This window comes from Triturus cristatus, chromosome 8 (genome assembly GCF_964204655.1).
Source record: "Triturus cristatus chromosome 8, aTriCri1.1, whole genome shotgun sequence".
NCBI classification, from domain to species: domain Eukaryota; kingdom Metazoa; phylum Chordata; class Amphibia; order Caudata; family Salamandridae; genus Triturus; species Triturus cristatus.
In genome coordinates, this window is record NC_140591.1 from 1,453,879,759 (window position 1) to 1,453,905,792 (window position 26,034).

At 50.7% G+C, this 26,034-nt stretch overlaps 2 protein-coding genes across 2 annotated transcripts in view; both read left to right on the forward strand.

Annotated features, from left to right (window-relative positions):
- Positions 1–26,034, forward strand: part of CLNS1A (chloride nucleotide-sensitive channel 1A) — a 211,316-nt gene that overhangs the window by 79,207 nt on the left and 106,075 nt on the right. Inside the window, exon 5 of the mRNA XM_085623254.1 lies at positions 474–647. Within this exon, the coding sequence (XP_085479380.1) occupies positions 474–647 (174 nt within the window). The remainder of the gene's footprint in view (positions 1–473; positions 648–26,034) is intronic.
- Positions 15,973–19,385, forward strand: LOC146805915 (uncharacterized). The gene has a single exon (XM_085620668.1). It carries the CDS (start codon positions 15,973–15,975, stop codon positions 16,825–16,827), a length of 855 nt encoding a protein of 284 aa, XP_085476794.1. The 3' UTR covers positions 16,828–19,385.

The following is a 26,034-nucleotide window of genomic DNA, read 5'->3' on the forward strand; positions in this document are numbered from 1 at the left end:
GAGTTATACTCCCATGTTTACAATGAGGGAAAGTTGATGGTGATAGCTACTTCATTAGCTGCATTACACATGTCTATGGAATGATGTAGGCATGGTAGACAGATGGCATACCTCATCAAAGTCCAAGGCAAGTTCCAGTTCTGTGTTGAGTCTACCATTTTTTCCAACTTGCTCTGGTCAGATGATTTGAAATTCCAACCAGTCAAGTGATTATGATAGAAGTTATTTCGTAGATCAGGTAACTATAAACCACATAGAAACTGTGGTAGTCCCCTAAAATGTCCCCCAGTCCTGTGCCCATCCTTATTTTTACCCTGCACCTCTCCTCCTCAAACAGTTAAATCATTCTGTTAGTTACTAAAGTACATAGTCACTTCTGTCGTATCTACCAGTTCAGATGTCAATCCTATGTCATAACCTATAAGAGATGCAATTTCTAGTTGTTAATGACGAGTAAAACATGTTTTTTCCAGAGATTGGGCAAGGTGATGTTCCAACATTTTATACATATGAGGAAGGACTTTCACGTTTAACTGCTGAAGGCCAGTCTACTTTGGAGAGGTTAGAGGGAATGCTGGCTAATTCTGTAAATAGTCAACACACCATGGCTGGAGTAAGGACGGAAGAGTCTACACAAGAGTTTGAAGGTAAGGTCTCATGATTAAGTGGCTTTTTTTTTTTTTTTTAAGCGAAATTGGGTAGTTTAGTGGCTCACCAGGACATTTGTTTACAGATCAGGAATTGTGACCCAAAATTAGAGAAGGTTGCGTTGTAAGCATCATTTGTGAGGAGGCGGCAGTAGCAGCAGGGTCTAAACTCTTAGTTGGAAATTTGCTCTCTGCTTGCCTCCTATCCGGTTATAGAGGCTGATACCTTGCTCACTCGTAAATCAGACTGGACAGGATGGGGTCCGACCCAGCGGTAAAGAAACCAGTACTAATAACGGGGTACACAAATGAGAAACGCCAAATATTAGGGAGATGTGCTCATGGTACAGTGCAAGTCTATTTTCTTGATAATTTACCCCTGCCCCATTGCCAGACTTCCCAAGTGAAATACATGATCCAGAATGCACTGCTGATGATAATAGGAATCTCTTAACAGCAACTTCAGAGGCATGGTGATGAATCCTTCTAGACATGGGAACAACAAGTGGGTGGCGACAGTCGGAGGGAACTTCCCAAGGATAGCTTCACTGGATGAGAAGTGGAATAAGTCAAAATGGGAGGTATCAAGATAGAGGTACAAACTAGAAAGGAACAAGAACCATGGGTACTCTTCTAATGTAGAACAGAAGGTAAGACGAGTAAATAGATAAAGATCAATGTACCGTCTAAATACATAAGCAGTCAAGGCAGGAAATAAAGTCCGGCAAACAATATCTGTCTTAGTAGGTCATATCTCCTACTAAGGAAATTGCTGAAACACTGTGCTTCTGTATCTGCCCCCACCAGAGTGACAAATGCAGAGCTTACTTGCCAGTGACTTCCTGCTCCTTGTATTGTCAGTATTTCCTGCTGTGTGGATTATTATTCCCTACATAGACTACAGTTTCCTTGGTGGCTTCCCCCCTCCTGCAGTCTGGCTGCCTCAGGCTATGACCAAACTGTGTGAATGAGTGGGTATGTGCTGTCTGCAGTGGGATGGGGAATTTGGTTGTAGAACGAGTGTTATGGCGTTTGTGCAATGATGCTTTTGTAACCGTTTGTTCCCCATCATAAAGGCCTCCCACATAGGTCTGGTTACAGTGGCTTATAGGCATGAACATACAGTTGTGAGAATTATGACTGGTCTTATACCTCTTATAGTCCACCAAGATGTGCATGCCTCTACACTAACATCTGGTAGTGATGATTCTTTGGACTTGCCATATTCTTTCTGCAGTTCCCTTTGTAGCAGAGGTGGCTTGTTAGGGTTGCATGGAAAAGGCTTGGCTCCAAAGATCGGTTTCAGGAGAGACAAGTGTACTACTGGATGACACTTGAGGTATCAAAGTAATATCTATTCTGCAAAACGATTGTTTAAATGTTTGTCTTTGCATGGGCCTAAGTATTTTAGTTTTAGCTTTTCAAGTTAGTGGTTGACAACCAGCAGATAGTCTAGGGAATGTGTGTCTCTTTTGTTGGTCTAGGTTGGAAGACTTCATGTCTTCTTTAAACTTTTGAAACAAGAAAGTCAGTTTTTTTACATCTATCTTTGAAATATTGTGTTAAATCACTGTGTGTTTAGGAAAGTGTCCCTTTTTACATGGTTAACCCCTAACATTTTACCAGATACATGATGCCAACTTGACTGAGTGTGCCCTGGGTCCCTGCCACTCAGCTTGTGTTCTGTCCCAAAACTATACCTTTATTTCCACAATTGGCACACATCTGGACCACATGCAAGTCCCTTGTTGTCGGGGGAAGATAGTTCGTCAGGGGTTGAGATCAAGGAGGGGCCCATGGCTAGCTTTATTCGTGGAGCACTAATTAACGCACACTCCATGATCAAACACAAAACTGAAGTTGCCATGGTTGTTCAGACGTTCGACCTTGACTGCCTTTTTAATACTGAGACCGGGGCAAGAGACGACTCTGGCCACGACTTGGTAGACACTGTCCCTCCTGGGTACACTAATCTCAGATATGATCGTCCAGGTCGGAGGGGAGGTGGCCTGGCTCTAGTTGCACGTGAGACCTTCAATTGTACTCTTAATCCTGTGGAGAAGAGCACAGGCATCTTATTGGAGGCAGCCTCATTTGGGATTAAGGTATCTGCAAACTTTACGTTTGCGGGCCTCCTGATATATCGCCCTCCTGGGCCACGAGCTAAGTTTGCGGAGATCTGGTGTCAAACCTTGTAACCTTATATCACTTCTGCCCAATATACACCCTTAAAGGGATTTTAACTTTCATTTTGACAATATTCACGACAATGATTTTACTCTCTTTCTGGGTCTTATGGCCAACCTCGTTTATGATCAGTTGGTGCATTTCCCCACACATACAGCCGGTCATACCCTTGATGGGACTTTCACAAACCATAATAATCTGGTCATTGAGGTAGTCCAGCCCTTTAGTTGGGTAGATCACTGGTTGATAGTGTTCACATTATGTTTGCCGCGCCCCATCACACGTGCAAACTGTCCCTCCCTTAGGCATACTTGCTGCAGGAGCTTAAATATTTATTTATTTATAAGTTTTATATAGAGCTAGCTAGATCTGAAGGTATCGGAGGGCTTTACAGAGTCGAGAGCAAGGCAATAATCCAGTCACTAAATATATATCAACACGCAACAATCTTAGGTTCAAGTACAAACAACAATAAATACTCAAACTATTAGGCAATGCGGATGGAGTACAATATGTTCACTGAACAGAAGTTCGGTCCTGAGAGCGGTTACTGATTGTGGGCAAGTCCCAAATTTTGAGTTCAGTGAGAACTACCTTCTAGGCAAAAGAGGCAAACAGAATTAAACAGCCAACTGTTCAACGGGGTCAAAGAGGGACAATAAGAACCGAGTTCAAGAATTGCTCGTGTGTTCCAGTACTTGTTGAGGAGATGGTGTTTCAGGTTTCTTCGGAAGCCAGTGAAGGAGGAGTTGCATCGTAGGTCCTTCTCTCGAGAGTTCATATGCTGGGAGCGTTACCCGTAAAAGAGCGAGCCTGGATAGATTTCTTTTTTTAGTTTGGGAGCAACGAGAAGAAGTGTGTTAGAGCTTCTCATTGGTCTAGTTCTTCCTGCTTTTGCTAAATAGTCAGGGGTGTGTGAGTGAATGGCTTTGTGGGTGATACAGGCAGTCTTGTAATTACATCTTCCTTCGATGGGAAGCCAGTTGAGGGTCTTGAGTGCAGGCGTGATGTGATGTGAGTGCAGGCGTGATGTGATCATACCGTTTAATATCTGTTATGAGCCTGGCTGCCATGTTTAGTCAGATCTGAGGGGAGCGAGGTACGATTTCAGGGTCCCTGTGAGGATAGCATTCCAGTAGTCCAGGTTAGAGAGGCCCAGAGATTGAACGACCCATTTGAAATCATCCGAGGGGAATTTTCTTTTTTTTTTTTTTAGGTGTTAGTCTGTAAATTGCTCCTTTGACTGAGTTTTTTGATGTGGTCCTTCATTTACAAGTCTTTATCCAGGGTGAAGCCAAAGGATTAGGCCGAATTGGAAAGAGTGAGGGAACAATTTAGAGCCTTCATTGTCGCTGATACAGTCTTTGATTGGAATGTGGTTACATTTGGGGGCGAACAGGATTATTTTTGTTTTGGTGGAGTTTAATTTCAGATGGTTAGAGTTAAACCAAGATTGTATATTACTCAGTGTGACGTTGAGATGTAGGCTGTCACTGGGTGATTTAATTTTGTAGTAGAGTTGAGTGTCGTCTGCATAGAGGTGAAATTTGATCCCTGCTTGCTTCAGGATGATGGGGATTCCATGAAGAGATTGAACAGTGAAGGGGAAAGGATTGAGCTTTGGGGGATGTCAAGAGAGACAGGTGTGGGTTTCGAAAGGCAAGACTTGATTCTGATTTGTTGTGATCTGTGTTGAAGGTAAGGAGTGAACCATTTTAAAACCGTACCATTGATACCCGAGCGGATCTTCAAGGATTCCAGTTAAGGCTGGGTGGTTCACAGTGTCAAAGGCCTCTGATAAGTCAAGTAGGATAAGTATTCATGCATCACCTTCATCTAAGGATGTCATCTGCGATATTGAGCATAGCAGTTTCTGTGCAATAGCCTTTCCTGAACCCTGATTGGAAGGAGTCAAGTAGGTTGGAATCCTCTGTATGCCGGTTGAGTTGTTGTAAGACGCATTTTTCCATAGTTTGCCTAGGAACAGGAGGTTGGGTATAGGTATTCGGTTGTTGAGCTCATTCAGGTCAACCCTGAGATTATTAGGAATGGGTGTGATTTGACCCAGTTGGAGGTAATCCAGTACACAACCCGAGGCAAGAGAAGAATTGATGATTTTTGTCCAACACAGGTGATAATGTGGTTAAGGTTATGTACTATTTGTGCAGGACGGGGATCTTTGGTGTGAGAAGTGGACTTTAATTTCGCAATAATATTTAGAACTTTAAAGTTCGGTCAATTGGTGTTTTTCAATTGGATGTTGAAAAGGTTGCTGTTCGTTCCATTTGGTCATTGGCGAGATCAGGACTGGTGGACTAGGGAGTGTCAGAGAGGATTGATTGTATGGGGGATGGGGTTGTGACTTGAAGGAAAGATTGCTCCATTTTAGTTGTTTTGTCTGTGAAGAAGCTGGCAAATTTCTTCACATCGTTCATTCGAGGCTATTATTTCGTGTGGGGAGTAAAAAGTGGTTTGTCGTTTGACAATGGTTTTTTTTTTTTTTTTTTTTTAAACCGTTTATTGCATTTTGAAAAAGTTACAGGTATGGGCCTACAACCACCCGGCCGGCCGCTAGAGTGACAAAAGCATATGACATACATACAGTAAGAGTCTCTTGGCGGTGCAGATTGGTAAAACAGGAGACATCAATAGCGCAAGCCGACAATACGGTTTCCTTTTATCAAGACAGAACAACATAAAAAACCACACCCGCAAGGCAACCCGCAATCCAAAGTGACGGCACGTGCTCCGTAAGTGGGGGGTCCCAACCAGCAGCAAAACTCTGAAGAGGGGAATGGGAGTAGATCAGGGACTGGGGAACCACGTGCCCACGGCTGAGGGAGGGGAGTCGGCTAGGGGGACGGAGCTGGCGAGGCAGCCGGTAGCAGTGGCGGCTCACAAATACCCCCGCGGTAGGCGTTCCAGGGGCCCCAGATTTTCACCCACGCCCCAGGCTTACCCCGCGCCACATACACTACCTTTTCACGAAACATACACCAATCCATATGTTCTTTCCAGGCCAACACCGCCGGGGGCCTCTGGGATCCCCACAATTGGGCAATGTCACGCTTAGCTATCATGTATCCCAGAGTCACCCACCGCGTCTGCGGGACCGAATAGTCATTTGGTTCCCACACATTCAGCAAGCATCTCCTCGCTTCAGGCAACAGCGCGACACGCGTAACCACACGCAGAACCTCATGCACACCACGCCAGAATCGCTCCACCTTTGGGCACTCCCACAGTATATGCATGAAAGTTGCCAAAGCACCACAGCCACGCTTACACAATCCGTTACCAGCAAAGCCCATACGTAGAAGCCTTGGCCCCGTCACGTAAACCCGGTGAAGGATCTTAAGCTGGACGAAGCGAAGGCGAGCCGGGATGGCCACCTCTTTCGGAGAGGCCACCGCGGAAATCCAATCCTCGTCGTCCAGTTCCAGCCCGTCGGCAACCCAGGCCTCGCGGAGACTAATCAGCAGGCACGATCTGTCGTTGATCAGTTTTTTATATATAAGGGAGATTGTGCTGTCTGGAACATGGCCATCCAGCACTCTGTCCTCCAGGGGGGAAGACTCCGGGATGGACGCGACATCTGGAAAGACGGAGCCCAGCGCGTGGCGGACTTGTAGGTACCGAAAGTACTCACTGCCTTGCAGCTGAAACTCCGTCTGCAGCGTCTCAAAAGTTTTGAATCCCCCCCTCGTCCAGAGATCTCCCACCGTGCTGATTCCGATCGTGTCCCACTTCTCGAAGCCCTTCGATGTCCACAGGGAGCCCAACCTCGCAGACGCATAGAGCGGTGACGCCCGGGTCAAACGGTCCTTCCACCCCATAGCTGCATTAGCCGCGTGCCAGACACGCACCATGACACGCGTCGGTCCCGTCAGACGGGAGTCGGGCGCGCCAGAGTAGAGCGCTCGATTGTAATCGCCACCGGGCAGGAGCATCTTGTCCATTTCAAATGCCGGGTTCAAGGCGGGCCCGTAAAGGCCATGATTAATTGCAGCTAGTTGGGAGGCCCAGTAATACCGTTTAATGTCCGGGAGGGCGACCCCCCCATCGTACCACGGGAGCGTCAATTTAGCCAGAGCAATGCGCGGCCTCCCGTCCCAGAACAGGCGCCGCTGGAGGCCCTCCACCTCACGGAAGTAGCGCGCCGGAACCAAGTCCATAGTGTTCTGGAGGGCGTACAGAAAGCGCGGCAAGGACATCATCTTAAACAAGGCCGCTCGGCCAAGCGGCGAAAGCGGCAGACGCCGCCAACGCTCAACGTCCTCCTTCAGGCGCTGGAGGGGGGGTAGCAAGTTCCGCTCATAGCGGGCCTCCGGGTCTAGAGTAATATATATACCCAGGTACCGGAACCCCTGGGAGGCAATCTGGATCGGGCAGTCCCGTGGTAGGGCCGGAGCCTCCCCGGAAAGCACATATACGCAGGATTTCGCCCAGTTGATGACGAGGCCTGAGTTACGACCGAAGGAGCGCAAAACATCAACCAGGACAATCAGCGATTTACGCGGGGAGGCGAGATACAAAAGGATATCATCGGCGTAGAGGGACACGCGGTCCTCATGCTCGGGGGTCCAGCGGAGACCACGGATAGAAGGGTGCCACCGTAGCCACTCCGCCAAGGGCTCCAAGGCCAGTGCAAACAGGAGCGGCGACAAGGGGCAACCCTGACGCGTGCCCCGCCCCAGCACGAATGGGGCCGAGACTCGCCCATTCACCACCACCTTCGCCAATGGGCCCGAATACAACAATTTGACCCAGCTAATAAATCCCGGTCCAAATCCAAATTTCGCCAGCATCGCCCAGATGTACGGCCATTCAAGCGTATCAAACGCCATGGTGGCGTCCAAGGACGCCAAGATGGCCGGCTCCCGCACAAACGGGACACGCGCGAGCACCCCGTGCAAGCGTCGCAGATTAAGAGCCGTGTTGCGGTGGGGTATAAAGCCAGATTGGTCTTGGTGGACCAAATCGCCCACCACGCCGACCAACCGGTTGGCCAACACCTTGGCGAGGATTTTAGGCTCCGCGTTCAAGAGCGAGATCGGCCTATAGGATGTGACCCGCTCACGGGGTCTCCCCTCCTTGTGGATCACCACGATTGTGGCCAGACGCTGGTCCGGCGGGAGGGAACCTTGCGAGTGGGCCGCCAGGAACATCGCGCGCAGGTGGGGCGCTAGTACATCCGGGCGTAGCTTATAAAGCTCGATGGGGATACCATTGGGGCCCATGGCCTTGCCGGATGCAACCGAGCGAATAGCCAGGGCAATTTCGTCCGAGGTGGGAGGAACGTCCAGCAAATCCCTGTCCTCCACCGTAAGGGAGGGCAGCGCGATGTCCCGAAGCAGGGCATGGGAATCTTCCTCCGAGCAGGGGGAAACCGGGGAGTACACCTCGCGGAAGTAATCCGCGAAGCAGGAGACAATGGCTTCCGGCTCGGTGACACACGCACCATCCATCCTCTCAATCAACGGAACCACACGACTCGCTCTCTCCCTCTTATCCAACCACGCAATCAATTTGCCAGCCTTATCGCCCACATCATACAATCGCCCCTGCTGCTCTCTACTGAGGCCCCTGGCCGCCTCCGTGACGAGGGCCCTATAGGCCGCCTGCTTGAGGTGTAGAACATGCAGCTTAGCATCCGTTACCCCGCTCCCCAGGTCACCCTCCAGTTCCGCGATCTCGGCCTCCACCCGGGTCACTTCCTCCCGCTCGCGCCTCCGGGCATGGGAGATAAAGGAGAGGGCCTCCCCTCTGAGAACTACCTTAAAAGCCTCCCACAGGGAGATGGCCGAAGGGACAGACCCCACATTCTCGTCAAAATATCGCTGTAAGGATTTGATCAAGTCAGCACGAATGGTGGGGTCGCGCAAATACCATGCATTGATTGGAGCCACCCTGCCCTCCCCCCTCGGGAAGACATCGAAATGTAACAGCAATGGGGAGTGATCCGAAATACCCCGCGCCAGATGGCACACCTCCCCCACCCTCCCAGCATGGGCCGCCGGGACAAGGATGTAATCAAGCCGCGAGAGGCTACCATGGGCACCCGAGTGGAAGGTGTATTGCAGCTGTGCGGGATGCTTTAGTCGCCAGCAATCCACCAGGCCCAGCGTGTCTAAAAGGCCGGACAGCCACGCCTGTGCCCGGGGGAGGTCCCTAGGGGGATGACGATCCATAGACCCAGAAGCTACCGCATTAAAGTCCCCCCCAACCACCAGCAGGCCACCCGGAAGGTCCAGGAGGAGGCGCCCCAGGTCCGCAAATGTAGTAGCTTGTAACCCAGGCGGTACGTACACTGATATAAAAATAAACACTCTACCCTCCATTCTACCCACCAGGACAGTGTAGCGTCCCCTCTCATCATGGCGCACCTCATCAATCTCCAACGGGAGCGAGTTCTTGATCATGATACCCACCCCCCGCGAGCCCGAAGTGAAGCCCGAATGGGCCACCAAACGATAGCCCCGCCGATTCATTGCATGAAAGGAGTTACCTATAAGGTGTGTCTCCTGCAGGAAGACAACATCTGGTGAAATACGTTTCAAGTACTGCAGGACCACACCACGCTTAATCCTATCCCCCAGGCCGTTAACATTCTATGACAACACAGTCAAATCCCTACCCCCCATCGTACGTAGAAGCAATCAGTCGTCCCCCACAGAGCATCTTGAGAGCAACAATACAGTAGCGGGTTTGCCTTGCGGTGCAAACAAACACACCCCTCCCACCCCCCCATCCCAACAGAACTCCCCCCTCCCTGCACCCCTGCATGAGCCCAGACAGCCCCCCCAAAGTGCAGTGTGCCTGTCGCCCCATAGATGAAAACTAACTAGTCCCCCAGAGGAGGAGGGAAGCCTCCGACAGACCCCGAACGACCTCCATAGGAGGGGAACATATACGATCAATAAATGGTAAAGGAATGTTGTCCAGAGCAAGGCCTATTATTCACCCCTCAATTCTGATCCGGCGGGCCCTCCCCGCTGACCGCACCCCCCCACCCCCTCGGCCCCGATCTCCAGGCAGAGCGTCCAACCAGTCCCCAGCCGCCTCGGGCCGGTCAAAGAAGTGCGTGCGACCATCCACCTCCACCCTCAGCTTAGCTGGAAAAAGCATTGAGTACTTAAGGTTCAGGTCCCATAAGCGACGTTTAACACCGAGAAAACTCAGTCTCTGTTTTTGGACCGCCGGAGTAAAGTCTGGGTAGAAATGCACATCCATGTTATCAAGCTTGACCGGTCCCTGTTGCCTGGAGGTCTGCAGGATAGCGTCTCTGTCCCGAAAGTTAAAAATCCGGGCAATGAGAGGCCGTGGCGGGGCACCGGCCTTAGGTCTGCCCCCAGGGACCCGGTGAGCACGCTCCACCGCAAAAAGCTTACTCAGCCCCCGGGGCTGGAGATGGGTAAGGATCAGTTCTTCCACAAAAAGATCCGCCGCCTCTCGTCCCTCCGGCACCCCCACAATACGAACATTATTCCTCCGGGCCCGACCCTCGGAATCCTCCAGTCGCCGGTCCATCAGGGCGCTCGCCTGTCCGAGCCGGCGCACCTCCTTCTGGAGGGCCACCACATCCGTCGTGAGGCTCGTTGTAGTGTGGGCCAGGGAATCGACCCGGTCGTTCGTTTTGGACAAGTCAGCCCTCACGAGGCTCACATCCACAAGGACCGAGTCTATTTTTTGCGCTAGGGTGTCGAAGCGCTGGTCCACCGAGGCCTTCATCTCTGCGATGGCGCCCATGACGTCCCGGAGGGTCAGATCCACCGGCTGAGCAGATGCCTCCGTCGGGCCCGCCGGGGATGTGCGCGATGTCTCCGGAGATCCCTTCTGGAGAGTGTAGCGGTCCATACTGTTGGATTGGTGCGCCGGGCCACGGCGGGTCGTCTTCACCTTCGCCCGGTCGCCATCTTGTTTGGTGGACATGCTTGCTCTCCCACCGTCGTGCCGATCTCCTCGAACGGGCCGATAAACCAGTTCACGGGTTCCGGGGGGGGGGGGGGGAGGGCGACCACTGGACCGCAGGACGACCCACAGCCGGCGGGCCAGCCGGGCACCTGGACAATGCCACACCACCGCACCCCGCTCCGCAGCCCTACCTCGCTTGAAGGCAAGGAGGGCGCAAAAGCGAAAGTGAAAGCGCGGGGTACGCGAGTCGCCCAGCCTTGCCCGCCGCTGTTGTTCACTTTGTCCCCGGATCGCCCCACTACTCCAATCCGGGGGGCCGGCGCGGAGAAGGCCGCAACTTTCGATCGGTGCTCCCACCGGTGTCCGGGGTCCGATTCGAACCCAAAAAACGTGTGGCGCCTCAGCTCGGGTGTACCGAAACAGTCCCCTCAAAAAGGGCAGGATATCGCCAGGATTAATTCAGGAGGTCGCGGAGGTCCTCGGGAGCCTCGCACCTACGCGGCCATCTTGGTTGCGCGCTAGGCTCCTCCCATCGTTTGACAATGTTGGAGTTCTCTGGGTCTGTTCTTTGCACAGTCAAGTTGGATGCAGAAGAAGGTGTCTTTTTCTCTGAAGAGGTGCTTCTTGTATGCCATCCTTGCAGTTCTGAGTAGTTAGATTTAATGACGATGGGTTTTGTCTCCAAGTCCTTTCAGCTTGTTTAAGAGGTCTTCTTTTGTTGTTGAGATCTGTTAAACCAAGATTTTGATTGGATTGATCTTAGTTGTTTTAATTGGAGCGGTGCGACTTGATTGAGAGCTTCCGTTATAGCAGTGCTGAAGTGGGCAGTGAGGTGATTTACGTTATGCGAGGGAGAGTGATGTAGTTGTTCACGGATCTTGGCTTCAAGATGCTTAATTGGGACTTGTTTGAGGTTTCTGGTCCACTGCTTAGATTTATTTGATGAGTCTAAGTGTGGTTTGACATAGGTATCGATGTTGAACAGTATGAGTTGGTGGTCTGACCAGTCTATAGGTAAGATGGCACTAAGGGAGACCAGTTCATTGTTTGTGATAATCTCATCAAGCGTAGCGCCTTTGATGTGTGTTGGTTTAGGTCGTTCATTTCCAGAAGGTTCATGAGGCATCTGACTGTGGAGTGTTGTGCATTTTTCCAGTGTCAGTAAAGTGTCCCAAAACATGTCCTTCGTGTCAGTTAAGAAGAACTGAGTTAGTAGCTCAGATAACTCTTCAGCGAAGAGGGCATGACCACCAGGAGGGTGGTAGATGGTGTGTAGTTTTATAGGTGGGGAGCCATTACCTTTAAGTTAGACGCCGAGGTATTCGAAAGTCAAGTATTCTGCATTATTTAATATGGAAAGATTAATTTCAGCTTTGTGGATTATGGCTTGACCTCCACCAGTTCTTTCCAGTCTGTCATGTCTAATGATGTCGAAACCAGGAGGAGTAAGCAGATCAAGTATGGCGTTGAAGTGGTCATTGAGCCAAGATTCTGTGAGGAAAGCAATATCAATTTACTCACTGAGTAAGGTTTCAGCGATATCTGTAGCGTGTCGAGCTGCCGATCTACAGTTGACGAGCATGCAAGATAAAGTAGAGGGTTTGTCTTTAGCAGGCTGTAGAATCTGAATGGTGGTGAATAGAGCAGGGGGTCTGGGCGAGTCTGTAGTTGCATGGGTTCTATTCATTCCCACTATTACTGTGATTGTGAAGGGAGGATTGTGGGCCATGGTTTTGGGTCTTGGCCGCAGATCTGCAGTTGCGAGCGTGCAAGATATCATGCAGTGTTTGTCTATTCAGATTGTAAGGGCTGAATGGTGGTGAGTTGGGCAAGGGGTCTGGGCGAGTCTGTAACGGGTGTAATTAATGCCTATTATTACTGGGATAGTGGAGGGAGGGTTGTGAACGGTAGTCAAGGTCTAGGGGAGGTAAGATTCGCTGAGAGCATCCGCTTCCAGTACGGGTAAGGGGCAGTAAGAAGGACGGTGCCTGTGGGCCGGCCGGCACAGGGAAATGGAGGGCCAGGGGGGGCCTTGTAAGGCTGTCGGTGAACTTGTGTGAGGAGGCAATTTCAGACTCTGTTGAATGTGAGAACGGATAAGGATGGCCTGAATTGATAGGTCCGGTCTAAGATGCGATAAGTCAGTTGCAAGAGAGTCGAGTTTACGCTCCATACAGTTCAGAATCTGAGTGAGTGTTATTCATGCATCCTTTATAGGTGGTGGGGTAAAACGCAGTAAGTCCTGCGCATGCGGGAGCAGAGGTCACTACGCCATGGGGGTGATCTGTGCCATTGGGACATGGATTAAAGACAGTCTGGGAGGGATGCGTAGAGTCTGCCTTGGTCGGGGGGTATGTCAGTAGAGGAATTAGTCACTGATGACCTACAGTAGGGGTCTGCATCACTAGACCTGCCTTGGGCCTCAACAGGCTTTGTTACAGTGAGATTGTGGGTAAGGGTGGGAGCAGGTCATGAACTGCTGGTAGGCATTTATCTGTTGTGTGTGTTGAAGGGGGTGTTCAGGATGCTGGTTGAGTCCAGGGGTGTCCCAGCGTTGGATATATTGGGAGTGGGAGGATACGTGGTCAATCCTGTGTATAGGGCAGCAGAGCGTTCTAAGCTACACGCTGGACCGTGTCAATGGGCCTGGAATTGTCGATCGTCTATGTCCGGGTAGTGTTCCTATTAAAAGGAAGGGGGGCAACTGCTGCAAGATCAGTGGATGATGGGCTAAGGATGGGACCCACTTACCTAGGTTTGGTTTGAGAGCCATCAGGGTTAGTTATCGTGAGATTACTGGAAAGGGTGGGAACTAGAAAGGTCATTTTTTAGGGCATTAGTCGGCGGTGTGTGTTAGAGTGTGTGGCAGGGTTGATGGTAGTGTCCGTAGGTGTCAAAGTACAAGGAAATGAGTCCAAGGGGGGGAGAGGGAGGGGCTGTTAAGGATTGAAGAATTGTGGTAATGGGGTGAGAGGCGTTGAGGGTACTTGGCCCTGTTGTGGGAGTGCAGTGAAAAATGAACTAAAGTGTCTATCAAAGATGGTGAGGTGAGGGTCAGTGGCTTGTATGAGTATATTCCCTGTTCTGAAAATGGATATGTCCATTTCCTCTCTGAAAGACTGGGGAGGGGACGTTGTCTGTTTTATTTCATAGGGTATTTTGATTGTTTTGGTGACTTGTAGGAGGAGAAGGAAGAAGTCAGTTTTCTTGGTGCCATTGAGCACTCTAAGGTAGGTATCAGCTATCCATGTTTCCGGGTGCTGTTTCAGTAGCTTATGTTTGAGATTCTTTTTTTTGCGTTCTTGGAGATGTTTTTCGGATACGTGATGCTCCTAGAGTTTGGGTTGTTACTCGCAAGGGCAGAGTCGAAGACATGTGGCGGTACATTGCTTTAGAAGTTCAGTGACTTGTTACAGTTGAACTGCAAGAGGGTAGTGGTTAGGGAGATCCTAAAAAGGTTGAACTGGCCATAGTATGGTGGTAAGATGCTCCATGAACCCAAAAAGCTGTGTTGGACCCCAAATGCCGATCTGGGGATCTTGGAGGTAGCCCCTCCCTGTAGTGAAACTCATCCCAAAAAACCTGTGGGAACCTCATGTTCGAGGCATATGAGCTGCAGATTGTACACTTAGCATAGGTCGCCATCTGGTGTTGGGCCCGGATGTTTGCAGTTTGTTTTCTTCTTGGACCGTCTTTGGAAGTCACGAGTTTGGTGACTCCTCCTTCGGTCCGTACTGCGCATGGGCTTCGGCTCCATCCTCAGATTGTTTTTTTCCGCCATCGGGCTCGGATGTGATCCTTCGTACTCCGGCTTCGAACTTCTACGGTTCCAGCCTCGACGGAAAATCCTCGATTCTTCGAGTTCCTTCATCATCTTCATCTCTCGAAGCGGCACTTTTTCCATCCCGTACATCGACACCGGCCTTCGGGCCCTCCGCGACTCCGGTCCCGGCCGATGGAAAGGACTCCGTTTAAAAAGTGCCCAAAATGTGGGTCTAAATTTCCCCACACCGACCTCCATCAGGTGTGTAACCTTTGCCTCTCTCCGGAACACGAGGCTCGAGACTGCCCCGCCTGCAAGTCTTTTCGATCGAAGAAAACGATCCGAGATCGAAAGGCTCGACGCACCATGGCGCACTCATCCTCGACAGTTCCACCGGACATCTTCGGAGACGACGCCGAAGCTTCGGGGCAGACACACACCGAACTGGGAGAAGACATCGTCAGCGCTTCCGAGGCCGACGACTCCGACCTGGAGGACGTAACACCAGGACAGCGGGCCGTGAGTACAATGCCCCCTCCCAGCCCCGCACCGAAAACCAAAGAGACTCCGGTTACTCCCTCGCCTGCCGGCCTGGGCAAAACCAAAACCAAAGCCTCGATCACCCCACCTTCGGGCCCGGTGTCGAAGCACTCAAAGTCTCACGGCAGCTCGGGATCGAGCCAGCCGACGCCCGGTGCCGATAAACACCACTCGGCACCGAAGCCTGCAAAATCCAGCTCGACTCCGAAACCACCGGTGCCGAAGCCTGGACACTCGGCGCCGACCAAACACAAACAGAAATCGGTCGGCACCGACGCTCCGGCGCCGAAACAGCATTCGACGCCGAAACACACGGAGACCTCCAAAAAGCAGGGCGTACACAGAACATCGAAACCTCCGGTTCCGAAATCGCCGGTGCCGACAGACGACTCGGCGCCATTGGCTCTGTTTACACCAGACCCTTTACAAAAGACTTTGTCCAGAGATCCAAAGACTGGCCTTTTGACTGTGATTACTAAGAAGCGTCGCCTTGAGGCTCCGGCTCCTCCTCCTCCACCCAAAAAGAGGGACTCAGCTACTTCTCCCCTTAGAGTACCCTCCCCACTGCCACCCCCCCTCCCACCACCACCCCCTCCACCTTTACCTCACTACGATCCGGCCCCATCCCCAGACCCGGATGACGGGGACCCGGACAATGACCCAGGGGACGCCCCAATGGATCCCACTCCACCAGGGACCCCAGATCCATGGGAGGATTATAATAACCCTGATGTACCCAATGTACCTCAAGACGACCTATACCCATCAAGGCCGTCTCCTCCAGAGGACTCTTTAGGGTTTCACCATTTAGTGCAGAGAGCAGCACACTACCATGGGGTGGACATGCACACGGAACCAGTGGAAGAAGACTTCCTACTGGATACATTTGATTTACAAGATCGTTCCACTGCTATTTTACCCATGCTTAAGGGTGTCACCAAGCACGCTACAGAGGTATTCAAAGACCCTGTCAGAGCCAGAGTACTAAACCCTAGAATAGAGAAAAAGTACAAGGCGGCACCCACAGACCCTGCATACATCAAGGGCCCTGCTCCTCTAGATTCCCTAGTTGTCTCCACAGCTAGAAAGAGGGCTAACTCCCAATCTTCAGGAGATGCCCCACCACCAGACAAGGAATCTAAACTTCTGGACGCGTCTGGTAAACGCACCGCCTACCAGGCTGCAAACATGTGGCGCATTGCAAATACACAAGCACTGCTTGCGCGATATGATAGAGCACACTATGATGAATTAGAGGCTCTTATGCAGCACCTTCCAGAGAAATACAAACGCCAAGCTCATGACCTGATACAGGAGGGCAAACTAATCACAAACACCTCCATTAAGTGTGCCCTCGATGCAGCAGACACTGCTTCTAGAGCCATAAACACCAGTGTCCTGCTTCGACGCCATGCCTGGCTCAGGATATCAGGGTTCAAGCCTGAGGTCCAGACATCAATACTTAATCACACCTTTGACCAGCAAACACTCTTTGGCCCAAAGGTAGACGAAGCGCTCGAAAAAATGAAGAAAGATACAGACACAGCGAAGTCTATGGGAGCGCTCCAGACCCAAGCCTCTAAGCGTTCCTTTCGACGCTCGTCCTTTCGTGGCACAGGTAGAGGCTCCTCCACCGATAATGCCTCTACCTCCTACAAATCCCCTCCTCAAAATACCTTTTCAAAGGGCAACCAAAGAGGTGGTTACAGAGGCAACAACAATAAGGGCAGGGGCAAAACCAACAATACCCGTTCTGCCACCCCACCCGCACAATGACTCCCCTTCGCTCCCCCCAGACCATTCCACTCCGGTCGGGGGCAGACTACAAGATTTTATCCACGTATGGGAGTCCATAACATCGGACAAATGGGTGACCCAAATCATTCGGTCAGGGTACTGCCTCGAGCTAACATCTACCCCACCCAATATCCCACCAAGGCACCGTCCAATGTCCCAAGAGCATTCCACACTGCTCAAACAAGAGGTACTCTCGCTCCTCCAGAAACACGCCATAGAGCAGGTACCCGACAATCAACGAAATCTAGGGGTCTACTCCCTATATTTCTTAATCCCAAAGAAAGACGAGACCCTCAGACCCATTCTGGATCTCCGGCCTCTAAATGCCTACATACATTCAGACCACTTTCACATGGTCACCTTACAACAAGTCCTCCCACTCCTCTGCCAGGGAGACTTTCTCACAACACTGGATCTGAAAGACGCGTACTTTCACATTCCAATACACCCCTCTCACAGAAAATACCTCAGGTTCGTGGTGGACGGGCAACATTACCAATTCAAGGTTCTCCCCTTCGGGGTCACCACTGCACCACGGGTGTTTACCAAATGCCTAGCAGTAGTAGCAGCACACCTCAGACGTCAACATGTTCACGTCTTCCCTTACTTAGACGACTGGCTCATAAAAGCCGCGTCCTACCACCAATGCGTGCAACATACAAACAGCACCATCCAACTGCTTCATCAGCTAGGCTTCACGGTGAACTACCAAAAGTCCCACCTCATACCATCTCACACAAAGCAATATCTCGGGGCCACCATAGACACCTCAAAAGGTATTGCCTATCCAAACTCAGCCAGAATCACAAGCATTCTAGCCTTACGCAAAATATTCCTTCCTCAACACTCTCTACCAGCAAGAGTGTTTATGAAGCTCATAGGGATGATGGCGTCTTGCATCTTCATAGTGCCCCATGCAAGACTCCACATGCGTCCACTTCAGGAGTGCCTAGCACAACAGTGGAACCAGGCCCAGGGTCAGCTGACGGATCTGGTGTTGGTGGACGGCCGCACACATCACTCTCTGCAGTGGTGGAACACCACAAACCTTTCCAAGGGACGGCCGTTCCTGGACCCGGTTCCCCAAGTGACTCTAACAGCGGACGCATCGCTCTCCGGCTGGGGAGCGCACCTCTTACACCTCACAATGCAAGGTCTATGGACGCCACAGCAAAAAACGCTCCACATCAACCATCTGGAGCTTTTGGCGATCTTTCTAGCCCTAAAATCTTTCCAAAAGCAGATTTCAGGCAAAGCAGTCCTCATTCGCACAGACAACATGACTGCGATGTATTATATACAGAAACAGGGGGGGACACACTCTCCCCAGCTCTCCCGCTTAGCCCAGAGCATATGGAGATGGGCAATTCCCCAAAACATTTTTCTCCTGGCACAACATGTTCCAGGCGTACAAAACACCATAGCAGATCTGCTCAGCAGACAGACTCAACAACTACACGAATGGGAACTGCATCCACAAGTTCTTCACCCATTCTTCCGACAGTGGGGGCATCCTCAAATAGACCTCTTCGCCACCCACGAAAACAAAAAATGCCCAAGCTTCGCCGCCAGATACCCACACCCATTGTCCAAGGGCAATGCGATATGGATGAACTGGTCAGGCAGATTTGCATACGCCTTTCCACCTCTCCCACTAATTCCATTAGTGGTCAGGAAACTACAACAGCACTCCCTCACACTCATTCTGGTAGCTCCGACGTGGGCCAGACAGCCGTGGTACACCACGCTACTACAACTATCAGTGGTACCACATCAAAAACTGCACCTTTCCCCATGCCTCCTAACCCAGAACCATGGAGAAATCAGGCACCCGGACCCAGCTCAGCTCAACCTGGCGATCTGGCTCCTGAAATCTTAGAATTCGGGTACCTTAACCTTCCCCCTGATTGCATGAACATCATCATGGAAGCCAGACGTCCTACCACTAGAGCATGCTATGCCGCAAAGTGGAAAAGATTTGTAATGTACTGCCGTAACAATACAATCAACCCTCTAGATGCATCCATACAACACATCATATGCTATCTGCTCCATCTTCACAGGTGTAACCTGGCGTATTCATCCATACGCCTACACCTAGCAGCGATCGCTGCCTATCTACAAAACAGACAGCATTTGTCACTCTTCAGAGTGCCCGCTATTAAAGCCTTCATGGAAGGCCTCAAACGAGTAATTCCTCCCAGGGCACCACCCTCCCCTGTATGGAATCTAAATTTGGTCCTTACACGACTAATGGGTCCGCCCTTCGAACCAATGCACAAATGTGAGCTACAATTTCTCACCTGGAAAACAGCTTTCCTTGTAGCTATCACTTCCCTTAGAAGGGTTGGTGAAATACAAGCGTTCACCATACAGGAACCTTACATACAAATGCATCACAGCAAGGTCATACTTCGAACTAATCCGAAGTTCCTGCCCAAAGTCATTACCCCCTTCCACCTCAATCAATCAGTGGAATTACCTGTCTTCTTTTCGCAACCCCAATCTGTTGCGGAAAGGGCCTTACACACACTAGATGTGAAAAGAGCGTTGCTATATTACATACAAAGAACGCAACCCTTCAGGAAGACCAAACAGTTGTTCGTTTCCTTTTCTCCACCACATAAAGGCAACCCCATCTCAAAATCAGGGATAGCTAGGTGGATTGTAAAATGCATACAAATTTGCTATCAGAAGGCAAAGAGAACATTATCTGTTCCCCCTAAAGCCCACTCTACAAGAAAGTTAGGGGCTTCTATGGCTTTTCTAGGGAATATACCCTTAGATGACATATGCAAGGCAGCCACATGGTCTACACCGCACACATTCACAAAACACTACTGTGTAGATGTGCATTCCCAGCAGCAAGCTAGGGTGGGCCAGGCTGTACTAAAAACACTCTTTCAAACAGCTGCAACGGATACCGGTGGTCGCCGCTAAGGTTGGGTACTGCTATATAATCTATGCTAAGTGTACAATCTGCAGCTCATATGCCTCGAACGGAATATGCTACTTACCAGTATGCATCTGTTCTTGGCATGTAGAGCTGCAGAGTTGTACACGCCCACCCGCCTCCCCGGCTACCTGTATCCGTTCCAGTCCATCTTATTTAGATACAACACACATGGGTTTCTCACTGTTATTACTACGCTCCATCATTTCCCTGTTGGCGAAAAACAATCTGAGGATGGAGCCGAAGCCCATGCGCAGTACGGACCAAAGGAGGAGTCACCAAACTCGTGACTTCCAAAGACGGTCCAAGAAGAAAACAAACTGCAAACATCCGGGCCCAACACCAGATGGCGACCTATGCTAAGTGTACAACTCTGCAGCTCTACATGCCAAGAACAGATGCATACTGGTAAGTAGCATATTCCTTATCTCAAAGTCCTAATTGGCGAGTAGACCAAAGAACCCAGAGGCCCATCTTAGTCAGACAGTAACGGGATGCAATTGCCCTTCCAAGGTGATCCAGGGGTCCGCCGGAGTAGAAATGCCCTGTACAAGGTCACTTCAGTAGCCGTTCCAAGATGGCCACCCCTTTCGCTGTCTTGTGGAGAAGGAATAGTGTGGTCCTTCTTTAGTTACCATGAATATAAGGAGGGTACACTTTGATGATGGGTCCTTAAGAGGCGAAGGGAAGGCACCCACAAGATGGAGGGCAGAATTTACTAAAAGCCCCTTTCGGCAGTCTGACCACGTTCACCAAGACCCCGGTAGAGCAGCCCCCAGAGCGGCGCTTCAGTACCGGAAACTGCTGAAGACCAAGTTCAACGTCTCCCAGCCTCACCGAAGCCCCCAGCTCCAGGGACTCTCGCAGATGGAGGTCATCGGCAACGCATGTCACGAGGCGGGCGGGACAGCAAGCAGCCACGGGGAGCTCACACAGCTGGAGAGAAACAGCAAATGTAAGCCGTGAGGTTCCATCTGCGCCAGGAATGCAGAGGGAGTGAGCGGCCTCTCAATCAAAGCACACCCTGGCCCAGGGTTATTGCACACACATCCGCACACAGACAGGGGGAGAGGCAGGACGACCGAGTGTCCACCGGCCGCCTCTGGTCCGTTGCAAGGCGCAGACTACAGCTAGACCCCAGTGATGGGAAGCAGCCTTGGCATCGGTATCTGATGCTAGGTATATTTTATACCCATCTACAGCAGAGTGATTTTGTGAGTGGATTAATGCGGGCCTGGACATTACTGCTCCTTATAAAAACTGTGTTAAAATAATTAAACCTTCAGCCCCATGGTTTTCGGTAGAACTCATGTCCCTTAGGCGGGAATGCCGAAGACAAGAGCGGAAATGGAGAGAGAACCCATGTCCCAGTGAAAAAAGAGAAGCCGAAAATACTTCTTCGAAACTATAAACAGGCTATCGTTCAAGCCAAATCACGCTTTTTCTCAGAGAAGATCAGATCGGCTAATAATTCCTCTATATGTTGTTCAAAGTTGTCAAGGAAATATTGGAGCCTCCGAGGCTATATATGCTGAACTCTTCTCCAGCGTTCTGCTATAAGGTCGCAGTCTATTTTCAAGAAAAGGTCCTTCATATCATTCGAGATCTGGTCCCTCCTGGGTGGTGAGGAAACAATTTTTGTTGACTCTGCTCACTGTCCTAATGAGAACCCTTTCACTGCCTTTCCTCCGATCTCGGTTCAGCAAATGAAGGAGCTTTTGCTGTGTTTAAAATCAGGAGCCTCCTTGGACCCATGTACGCATTCTATACTCAAATTGGCACCGGATCCAGTGGCCACATTTTTATGCAAGGTGTGTAACGACCCGCTTTAATCCGGTAGTTATCCGGACATTTGGAAGGAAGCTATTGTTATGCCACTCCTTAAAAAACCCAACGCTGACACCCAGGATCTGAAGAATCTCTGTCCCATCCTTCTTCTCCCCGTCCCTGCTAAGATCCTGGAAAAATTCATCAATGAGCCTAGGAAATATGTTGATACCCAGGAGATCTTGGATCCTTCTCAGAACGGGTTCTGCGCTGGTCATAGTACTGAGTCTTCCCTTATCGGGGCTACCGACTGTGTCCGTGCGCAGGTAGATCAGGGTGGGGCGGCGGTTCTGATAATGCTTGATTTGTCGGCCACATTTTATACAGTCTCCCCTGCACGAATGGTTCAGCGGCAAACGGGAATCATTGAGACAGCCCTACAACTTCTCCATTCATCTGTCGAATAGGGCTCAAATTGTTAGCTGTGTAGTCTTTAAAGCCAAGGCTTTTAGTCTTCCTTGTGGGGTGCCTCAGGGTTCGTCTATGAGTCCCACCCTTTTCAATCTCTATGTGGCTCCCCTGGCAGACCTGATGCGTACCTTTTGGCTTTCAGGTGTTATCTTATGCTGTCCATATGCAAATTATCGTCTCCATCTCCAATGACCTGCAATGGGTAGCAGGGAGGTTTCATCAGTGTATGTCCAGCATTATTTCCTGGATGAAGGACAACTCCCTGAAGATTAATGCAGATAAGACTGAAGTGCTGTCGTTTGGCTCTCAGAACTCTCATCTCGTCAAGCTCTTGGTGACCGGCAGTCTGCGGTCCCCTTCCTACCCCCGTTAGTACAGCCAGAAACCTGGGGGTCATCTTTGATGGTCTGAGTTTTGACGCCCAGGTCAGTTGCACCGTCAGCACTTGTTGAGGTTTCCAAAAAAGCTCATGCCTTTTACTCTTCCTGAGCTGCACCAGTCAATTATTATTGCCCTGGTCACTTCTCGGCTGGACTACTGTAACGCTCTGTACCTGAACATCAATGGTGTTTCCCTTCACAAACTTCAGGTGGTACAGAATGGAGCGGCTCGTCTTATCCGGAACATTCCCAAGCGTCTTTCAGTCAGGGATGGGATTCGTTCCCTTCACTGGCTCCCGTCAGGAAACCTATCTGCTTTAAGGCTCGGTACATGGTATTTAAGGCCTTGCATATTAAAGGCACATCACACTTGAAGTCTCTTTCAAGGGAGGCAACTGAGATCCTCCTCACAGAAAAAACTCTTGATCTCTAGATTTCACACGACTAGGCGGGGTGGCCGTTCCTTTCCGGTAGCAGCCGCCAAGGTATGGAACTCTTTGCCCATCTACATTTGTAATGCGGACTCCTTCTTGGCTTTTAAAAAACATCTGAAAACCTGGCTCTTTTCATCTTGGTTATTGGCTGCTTGACCGCCTCTCATCTTGTGTCCTCCTGGCCTGCTATAACGCCTTGATACCTCTGGGTATTAATGCGCTATTCAAGTGTTATCCTATCCTATCAAAATGTACCCATGGTACCAAGGGCCTTGTGACCAGAGAAGGCCTCTGAGGACTTCATGTATTATTCCACCCTCAGACACCCCACTCACTGCCATTGCAGCCTACGTGTTTTGGTGCAGACTAAACTGAAGTCAACATGGCACCAATTACTGGATGCCATGCCCACCAACACTGCCTGTGGCATGGGTATGTCACCCATCTAGCTGGCCTTACAGCCGTAAAGGCAGGATGCTCCATACCACTGGTGAGGGCATAGTTGCATGAGCAACATGCCCCTACAGTGTCTGTGCCATCACACATACCTTGTAAGTGCAGTGAAGCCATTTTGAGTATAGGGGCTGGGAGTTTTGTCATTACGACCTCCACAGCTCCATGATGGCTCCACTGAAAACTGGAAAGTTTGGTACCTAACTTCTTAACACATTAAACCCACACTAATGCCAGTATGGGATTTAATGTAAAGTGCACTCCAAGGGCATCTTGAAGAAACATGTAACTGTATTTGATTGACATTTACAGAAAACATTCTTAATACTGTAAAGTATACTACTGCATTTACAAAACATTACTGCATTCCTGAACATTATTATTTTTACAAACTGTACAACTTACCTGCACTAAGTAATTCTTGGTTCTAGTAATAAAATTAACAAAGTAACAACTTTTTATACAAACAGTTGGTCTGGATTCAGTCTTTGCGTGTGACATCATTTCTTGCCTGAGTGTGTACAACAAATGCTTAACACTACCCTCTGAGAATCCTAACTGTTCAGCCCAGCTACCACTACATTGAGAGTAAGGTTCTATCTACTTATACCTCTGCCATACCTTTGGGGACTCCCTGTGCACATTATGCCTCTGTTTGGTATAGCATTCCCCTCGTATGTCTATCTGCTTCATAATTATTGGAAGAGATGACTTTCACCACACAGTCACTCTTGAGTTTTTTGGTCTATACATCAAACAGGTGAGTTTCTTGCAAGAGAACAATGTCCGGTTTACAACTTAAAAATTAAGTCAAGATCTTCTCACAATTGATAAACGTTGAGAGGCCATTGGCATTAAGGTACCAAACTGGGTCATCTTGCTGTTTTTGCACAAAGGGATATCCACGGAGGAGCTTACCTGTCGCCCATCAACTACTCGGCGCACCCGCTTCGCGGGTGCCCCTTCGCCCGTTTTTGAGGAGCGGTTCACAGACAACGATTGGGAGGTGTCCGGAGGAGGGAAACCTGCGGTTGGTGTGTGGCTGCAGCGGGGCTGCGAGCGTGCGGGGACTTCATTGCCCAGAAGTCCCTGCCAGACCGTCAACGAGCTTCCGGTCCGCTCTCCCTGCTGCCCCGCCCCCCACCCGCCCTCCTGAGGCTTAAAAACACCTCATTGCCACAATCCAAGTGGGTCATCTTGCTGTTTTTGCACAAAGGGATATCCACGGAGGAGCTTACCTGTCGCCCATCAACTACTCGGCGCACCCGCTTCGCGGGTGCCCCTTCGCCCGTTTTTGAGGAGCGGTTCACAGACAACGATTGGGAGGTGTCCGGAGGAGGGAAACCTGCGGTTGGTGTGTGGCTGCAGCGGGGCTGCGAGCGTGCGGGGACTTCATTGCCCAGAAGTCCCTGCCAGACCGTCAACGAGCTTCCGGTCCGCTCTCCCTGCTGCCCCGCCCCCCACCCGCCCTCCTGAGGCTTAAAAACACCTCATTGCCACAATCCAAGTGGGTCATCTTGCTGTTTTTGCACAAAGGGATATCCACGGAGGAGCTTACCTGTCGCCCATCAACTACTCGGCGCACCCGCTTCGCGGGTGCCCCTTCGCCCGTTTTTGAGGAGCGGTTCACAGACAACGATTGGGAGGTGTCCGGAGGAGGGAAACCTGCGGTTGGTGTGTGGCTGCAGCGGGGCTGCGAGCGTGCGGGGACTTCATTGCCCAGAAGTCCCTGCCAGACCGTCAACGAGCTTCCGGTCCGCTCTCCCTGCTGCCCCGCCCCCCACCCGCCCTCCTGAGGCTTAAAAACACCTCATTGCCACAATCCAAGTGGGTCATCTTGCTGTTTTTGCACAAAGGGATATCCACGGAGGAGCTTACCTGTCGCCCATCAACTACTCGGCGCACCCGCTTCGCGGGTGCCCCTTCGCCCGTTTTTGAGGAGCGGTTCACAGACAACGATTGGGAGGTGTCCGGAGGAGGGAAACCTGCGGTTGGTGTGTGGCTGCAGCGGGGCTGCGAGCGTGCGGGGACTTCATTGCCCAGAAGTCCCTGCCAGACCGTCAACGAGCTTCCGGTCCGCTCTCCCTGCTGCCCCGCCCCCCACCCGCCCTCCTGAGGCTTGATAACAACATTCTACTCCCGCAGCGCGGGACGCAGCCCGGGCTAAGACTGGGCAAAGACAGGGCCGTTTGAGGCCGTTCGAGACTGGAGACACTGGGCTGGGCCACCCCCCCTTATATTTCAGTAAGTGTACGAGATTGAGTCCCCCTCATCCTCTCAGGCGGGAACAATGTCCAAAAATAAAATTCCCACCGCTAGCACATCCATGGCAGGGACCCTGGACAACTTCATTGTTAGAGCTGCAACCATCCTAGAGCGAGAGATAGACCTTACTGAGCGTCGTCTATCGTTTGACCCCTTTACAACCAAACGTTCATCTCTAGGGAAAATTGCCTCATCAGTCACACCAGGGGTAACTACTACTATCCCCATACTAACTGAATGTTTGTCCAGCGATAATGATAGTGCCGACCTCAGTATGGAATTAACTGTTGGCAGTAACAGCAATGGGCGCGGCGATTCTAATAGGATAACTACACCTATGACTACTACGGCACCGGCCGCTAAAAATCAAATTGAAGGTGTTTCTACCCGCGCACAACTACATGTAATAAATGAGGCTACCTCACTTTCTTCCTCCCCTCCCTCAAATCTAGGAGCAAAACCG

Bases quoted from the DNA above. Each gene is read 5' to 3' on its own strand.
- LOC146805915 (XM_085620668.1), top strand. From the start codon at position 15,973: ATGCTTAAGGGTGTCACCAAGCACGCTACAGAGGTATTCAAAGACCCT.